The sequence below is a fragment of the Austrofundulus limnaeus genome, unplaced genomic scaffold (genome assembly GCF_001266775.1).
Source record: "Austrofundulus limnaeus strain Quisiro unplaced genomic scaffold, Austrofundulus_limnaeus-1.0 Scaffold128, whole genome shotgun sequence".
NCBI classification, from domain to species: domain Eukaryota; kingdom Metazoa; phylum Chordata; class Actinopteri; order Cyprinodontiformes; family Rivulidae; genus Austrofundulus; species Austrofundulus limnaeus.
Genome location: NW_013952530.1, coordinates 980,121 through 987,076, shown reverse-complemented (window position 1 = coordinate 987,076; position 6,956 = coordinate 980,121). Strand labels below are relative to the sequence as shown.

Sequence of the window (6,956 nt, the reverse complement as noted above, 5' to 3'; positions counted from 1 at the left end):
CAGCTTATCCATGCTAGTCGCTAGCCTCTCCAAGGCTAACGCCAGCTTATCCATGCTAGTCGCTAGCCTCTCCAAGGCTAACACAAAGGAATAGTCTCCTCATTTGCGAGCGCCGGCCTCTCAGCTACCGGTGCCGTCCTGTCATTAATCAGATCGATAGCTGGCTTAGGAATAGATATAACCTCCTGCTACAAGGATGTAGTAACTGCTGGTTGTGAAATAGTCTTAATTTTGGCCCTCATTCTGCTCCATGCCTTCATACATAAATGGATAAATAAAAGTATCCTCCACAAGAATTTCTGCCCTCCTCCATTAAATTCACTTAAGCTATAGAATAGTTTTAAAGTTTACAGGCTACTAAAAGAATGTACAAAACAAGGTTATCAACTATAAAACATTCACTGATTTTTCACTCTTTAACAGAGCAACTGAAGGGGAAAGGTCTGAAGCTAAAGTGTAACTTCTGTGACAAGATCTTTTCAAAAAACTTTGATCTTCAGCAGCACATCAGGAGGTGAGTTATCCCAGCTTGTAGGCAGATGTTTGCTTATTGGGATATATATTACTCGCAATTAATTTTTCTCCCTTTGCAGTCATACAGGGGAGAAACCGTTTCAGTGTATCGTCTGTGGACGAGCCTTCGCTCAAAAGTCCAATGTGAAGAAACACATGCAGACTCACAAGGTATTTTTTATTTATATATTTTTTTTACATTTTGTGGTTTGGTTTTGAGCAAACCATATCAGTAATACATCATTGATTCCCCTATGTTTGTGTTAAAAGGTGTGGCCTATGAGCGTGGCCAGCACAGTGTCCCGGCTGCCGATCACAGTGAAGGTGGTGCCCGTGTCGACGAGCGAAGAACGGGACGGGGAGCAGCAGAAACAAGCTGAACGGGACGAGGACGGATCGCGGCCGCACCGCAGCCAGCACACAACAGAACAGGAGTCGATACAAGAAGGTAACTCTGAGATTTTTAACACCCGCATCCTGAACGAGCTGAAAAAGGAGGAGGAGGAAATAGGAAGTCGTCGGCGTACACCAGTAAACCTGATGTTTGGTCCCAGAGACACCAGAGGAGCTGCAGGAGAGTGTGAGCGAGGCTCAGGCCGACCCAACCGTCAGCCACGGGGACGAGACGCAGAGCGGTCACCCTCAGGTCCAGATGCAGGCGCTGTCCGACCAGAACCAGCAGTGCCACGCTCGGACCCGGCAGGTCGTGGTGATTGACAGCTCCTATCAGTGCCAGTTCTGTGCCAACAAGTTCAAAACTTACTTCCAGCTCAAGTCCCACCTGACCCAGCACAAAGGGGAGCAGGTGAGTGCCGTCATTCGTAAACGAGAAATACACGTGTAAAAATACACAAGACTTACTTCCTTTAAGACTGAATACAAAAACAAATCTGCAGGTTTATAAGTGYGTGGTCAAGTCCTGCTCCCAGACCTTCCACAAGCTGGACCAGTTCCTGGAACACATCCGAACGCACCAGGAGCAGCTGACGTATCGCTGCCACCTCTGCAGCAAAGTCTTCCCCTCCCTGTTTGAGCTGGGAGTGCACCAGTACTCCCACTGCTTCTGCCCACAGCAGAACACACGCAAGGAAACCATCGTCTACCGGTCAGTCCGCTCAGAGAATAAAAACACATCAGTTCGTTGGTGGGGTTAGGGCGGTTAACTGTTTATGCTCCTTGACGTAGTGATAAAACACAATTTAATTTGTTCAAACAGCTGGATTTATGAGTTGCTTTAAAGGTTAAGATTGTTAAATATTGAAAGTGCAACGAGAACCTGAATCAGGTGCAGGAAACCGGTCCAGTACCGGTCCAGTACTCGGCCTTGAAGGTTTACAGCGATGTGGTCCACCCAGGATATGATGTCACAATAAACAAGGAAGTACTCTTAGAACAGTTCTACATTCCTGAAATGTAAAACATTGTGTTTTTACTGCTGGATCGAGGCACGCTAATGACAGACTTGTAGTTTCTCTTACTGTTTAAAGGGGCAATATTATGTGTTTCTCAGGCATATATTTAAATTCTATACCATAATAAAGTATCTATGTCACATTTAGCTGTTATTAAAATGCTGTTTTTATGTTTAAATAGAAAATAAACTTATCTTCTCATCACTTCCTCTTCTAAATGCCTTGAAATTGGCCTCTGTCTCTTTAAGAACCTCCTTCCGCTTCTGTCTCGCCCATTTTTTTTGGGGGGGTCATGCGCACGCTATGATGCAGTTTACTTGGCATCTGAAAATACATTTCCTCAAAGGTATTTTGAATCTGAAAAGAGCTTCACTGAGTGAGAACTAATGTTAGGAGCGCAGCAGACAGTTTAAGTTTCACTTTCACTCGTTTGCTCTGTTACTGCTGAGAGCCTGCAGAAGTCATGGGCGGGGTGTGTGGGGTGGGGAGGTGTGCTCCGTGATGGGGAAGTTCGGCTTAAAGACACGTCCCAGGGGCGTTTCTGGTACCAAAAGGCGTTTCTGGTCCCCACCTGTCGTTTTGCTCCTCAGCATGGCTTCCTAAAAACGCTGCAGGATTTCTCAAACATGCATGAATGAGTCAAAGCAAGGCTTTGGGCATGTTTTTTATGAGAGTATAACATTTTAACATGATATAAAACTCAAAAAGGTTGATTTTACATGATATTGCTCCTTTAAATGATTGCATTGATAAATAAGTGCATATCTTTTAGGCTTTTAGCTAAGTTGTCAGTTTTTTCTAACCTGTATTTTACTTGTTCTTTAAATGAATACTGTGATATTGTGAAGCACTTTGTGATTTTATATCTATGAAAGGTGCTATATWAACAAACTTTACTTGCTTACCTGAAACTCAATCATAAAATTGCCATTAATATAAAATGTAGGAAAAGCCTACAAGAGGTTGTTTAATCTTTGACTGTAGACATAACAGTAATACCTTTGTAATCAATTTGACTTGTTTTTCTGACTGCAGCTAACTGTTCTTCACGTCTGCTTTGTTTTCCTTTAGGTGTGTGAAATGCCAGAGCAGATATTCAACCCAGGAAGCTCTGGAACAGCATCTACTGACGGCCTCACACAGCTACCCCTGCCCACACTGTCCAAAGGTTCATCTCCTGACATTACACCCGAAGACGTGAAGCTACTAAAACGTTCACGCTTACACCCTGATTACACGAGACTGGTCTCTGGAAATGCTAATGTTTACTGGGGTGAATACACAAAAAAAAATCACCCGTTTACATGGAACCACCAGGCAGCGTTGCCAAATGAGACATAATAAAGTGTCTCTCTGTTCTTTTAAAATGACCATTTGAGTCAAAACAGCAGATATGCTGTATATGACTCACTCAGTCATACATGCTGAGTGTTGTAAGATAAGGTCCGTGTTGTTTGGTGAAAATGTGCACAGAAAAAGGGGCAAAAAAAAAGGTTTTTATTTTTATCTCCTGAAAATCTCCACTCTGAGACMAGGATGGACGGCTGGTGTCATCGGCCAGAACGCAGCAGAGAATCTGCAGTTTCACCCACAATCAGCATGGTGTAAACGGGAGATATGTAGGACTTGTGTGTTTAAAATCTGCGCTTTGTTTTTGTCCGTCGGCAGGTTTTTCCATGCGAGAGATACTTCAGACGTCACCTCCCCACTCACGGCGTCGGAGGAAGGTTCAAGTGTCAGATCTGCAAGAAGGCCTTCAAGACGGAGCACTACCTCAAACTGCACACTCGAATTCACTCAGGTCCGGAAACCTCCAGTTTCCCCACATTAAACTTCATTCAAACCAGTTGAAAAAGAGCATATTTGTTAGTTTTAGAGTTGAATCCTGGTTTATGATAAACTTTGTGTTCGCTTGTGTTCGAATTTCTGTTTGCAGGTGAAAAACCTTTCAAGTGTTCACTCTGCGAGGCAACGTTCAACAGAAAAGACAAAGTGAAGCGACACATGCTCATCCACGAACCCTTTAAGAAATACAAGTGTCCCTTCAAGTGAGTCTCTGAATAAAAACATCTAATTAAGAGGAATAAAAAGCTCTTAACTCTTCGTTTTTATAATGCTTCATTAGGACACACGTAGGCTGCACCAAAGAATTCAACAGACCAGACAAACTCAAAGCTCACATCTTGTCACATTCTGGTGAGTTAAAAATAAAACAAAAAAAAATAAAGACTCAGTATTCCTTAAAGGATATGACATGCTGCCTTTAAAGGGATCCATGATTAGTTGTAACATTAGACTTTATTTGATAACCATTTATTTTAACTGTAAAATAAAGACTGTAAAAATACTGTAGGATGTTTATAATTTTTTAAAATATAGTATTACACGGACGGGGCCATTTTATTTACACGCAAAGCATTCTGGGTAAATGATGACGTGGATAGGTCCTCGGTGTGAGGCTGCTAGCGAGCTATATCCACCCTGAAGGTTAATCTTGGACAATATCTGATGATCGACTCTTTTAAATGAAACCAGAGAGCGTTGACAGAGAGGAGAAGGTAGAAATGACTCAGCCTGGAACTGAAAATATGGATGGAGGACAACAGAGCTGCTTCATGGAAGAAGAACCTCAGCTTAGCCTGTTAGCCTTWGCRYTAKCGCCGACGCTTTATTGCCTTTTATGTGTATAGCTCAGCGCTAGCGTGACAAACAAGCTAAACTCAGGTCCTCCATCCATATTTTCAGTTCCAGGCTGAGTCATTTCTACCTTCTCCTCTCTGTCAACGCTCTCTGGTTTCATTTAAAAGAGTCGATCATCAGATATTGTCCAAGATTAACCTTCAGGGTGGATATAGCTCGCTAGCTGCCTCTCACCAAGGCCCTATCCACGTCATCATTTACCCAGAATGCTTTGTGTGTAAATAAAATTACTCCGTCCGTGTTAAAATATATTTTTAAAAATTTACAAAACTGAACAGCCTACAGTATTTTTAGTCTTTATTGTACAGTTAAAATATATGTTTATCAAATAAAGTCTAATGTTACAACTAATCAGGGACTCCTTWAATGCTAAACTTTCATGTTAAATGACAGAGTTGCAACAATTTTGGTTAAACTCCCAACATTATGCACAGTCTGATGTGATAAAATATCTCACTATCTATAAAGTTGATAATAAAAGTTATTTTTATGTATTTTTAAGCTCAGAATCCCTCTCTCTCCAGGTATCAAACCCTACAAGTGTTTGTTTTGTCAGAAGACGTTCAGCCGCAGGGCTCACATGCTCGAGCACCAGCAGTCTCACACAGACAACTACCGCTTCAGGTGCTCCACCTGCAACAAGGGCTTCACCAGGCAGAGCTATTACAGAGACCACAAATGTCCCGCCGCAGGAAACGGGACAGGAGCTAAAGGAGGGATGGGGGAGGCGGAGGGAGACGAGGCAGCGGGAGAGACCACAGCCGAGGAGCAGGAGGAAGAGCACGACCTGGGGAGGAGATCCAACGGGCCGCAGACTGACGGAGACGACGAAGAGGAGGACGACTGCTTCCAGGAAGTCCAGCCGCAGGACGAGGAAGAAGGGACTGATGAAGGATGTCAGGCTGCTATTACTGCCATTAAAGATCAGATTGAAGGAGAGAAGCACCACAGGGTGGATGATGATGATGACGGTGATGATGATGATGATGATGATGGTGAGACGCTGGTGCAGATCCAGAGTAAAGACCGAAACAGTTTACAGACATCTTGTTTGTAGTTCAATTCAAAAACCTTTCCTGGATTTACCCCGCTTAACAAACTCAATTATTTATTATTTATTTATTATAAAAATATATATATAAAATCTGGGAAATTATTTCAGTTTTTGTTTTATATTAAAACATTTATATTATTATTTGGCAGCTTGTACCTTTTTGGTGTAAAACTATGTTGAGAAGTGCGGTCAACAGGAAGTGTCGTTTCTGCCAATAGGAAGGTTCAAAATATCCTTGGGCAAGATATGGAACCCTCTGATCTGTAAATACAGGGTTCATGCAGGGTCTTAAAAAGTCTAAAAACACAGTCTAAAATTTGAAAATCAAGATTTTCATCCAAGGTCTTCAATTTAAAATTTTCAAGTCTTAATTTTTTTTTTTTTTTACTTTCAATCATTCCCGAGAAGCGTTGGCTGCATAAACGGAGTAAAGCTCTGTAATTTGAGGTTGACGCCATCCGTCTTCATGAAGTGCTAAGTTTGCTACCGGTCTTTGGATGTGGTTAAACTACAAATCCCGTGATAACTGCAGGCAAAAAGACAGCACAGTTTACTTCCATGTTTTCGACCTCTTTGCCGCTATAATCTCCCTCATACGGCGGCTTGTTCACCTGCTCAAAAAACAACGTTCAGTCATGTCCACTGCTTGTGGTTTAAACATGGGAATGTGTGTTTTCTACGAGACTTGGCTTGATATCAGTGATTTCTGCACTCTGTTGGAAGCGGTCCGCAGCAGTTGATATGAAGGTCTAAAATGACCGTTTCATTAAAATAAGTGTTCTTATATTAAAATTAATAATTTAATAGCTAAATTGAAAAGATTTCTATGATAAAATTTCTGGCATCATTTGAATGTTTTTGTCAATGCGTCAGTTTAAATGTCATTCCTAATGATCTTAAAGGGATCCCCGATTAGTTGTAACATTAGACTTTATTTGATAAACATATATTTTAACTGTAAAATAAAGACTGTAAAAATACTGTAGGATGTTAAGTGTTACACGGACGGGGCCATTTTATTTACACGCAAAGCATTCTGGGTAAATGATGACGTGGATAGGTCCTCGGTGTGAGGCTGCTAGCGAGCTATATCCACCCTGAAGGTTAATCTTGGACAATATCTGATGATCGACTCTTTTAAATGAAACCAGAGAGCGTTGACAGAGAGGAGAAGGTAGAAATGACTCAGCCTGGAACTGAAAATATGGATGGAGGACAACAGAGCTGCTTCATGGAAGAAGAACCTCAGCTTAGCCTGTTAGCCTTTGCGCTAGCGC

At 41.9% G+C, this 6,956-nt stretch overlaps 1 protein-coding gene across 1 annotated transcript in view; it reads left to right on the top strand.

The window, feature by feature from the left end:
- Positions 1-5,781, top strand: part of znf341 (zinc finger protein 341) — an 11,597-nt gene extending 5,816 nt beyond the window's left edge. Inside the window, exons 7-16 of the mRNA XM_014015363.1 lie at positions 424-514; positions 594-684; positions 784-961; positions 1,068-1,318; positions 1,410-1,618; positions 2,997-3,093; positions 3,594-3,726; positions 3,862-3,973; positions 4,051-4,121; positions 5,150-5,781. Of these exons, the coding sequence (XP_013870817.1) occupies positions 424-514; positions 594-684; positions 784-961; positions 1,068-1,318; positions 1,410-1,618; positions 2,997-3,093; positions 3,594-3,726; positions 3,862-3,973; positions 4,051-4,121; positions 5,150-5,682 (1,766 nt within the window). The 3' untranslated portion in view covers positions 5,683-5,781. The remainder of the gene's footprint in view (positions 1-423; positions 515-593; positions 685-783; positions 962-1,067; positions 1,319-1,409; positions 1,619-2,996; positions 3,094-3,593; positions 3,727-3,861; positions 3,974-4,050; positions 4,122-5,149) is intronic.
- The last annotated feature ends 1,175 nt before the right edge of the window (positions 5,782-6,956 follow it).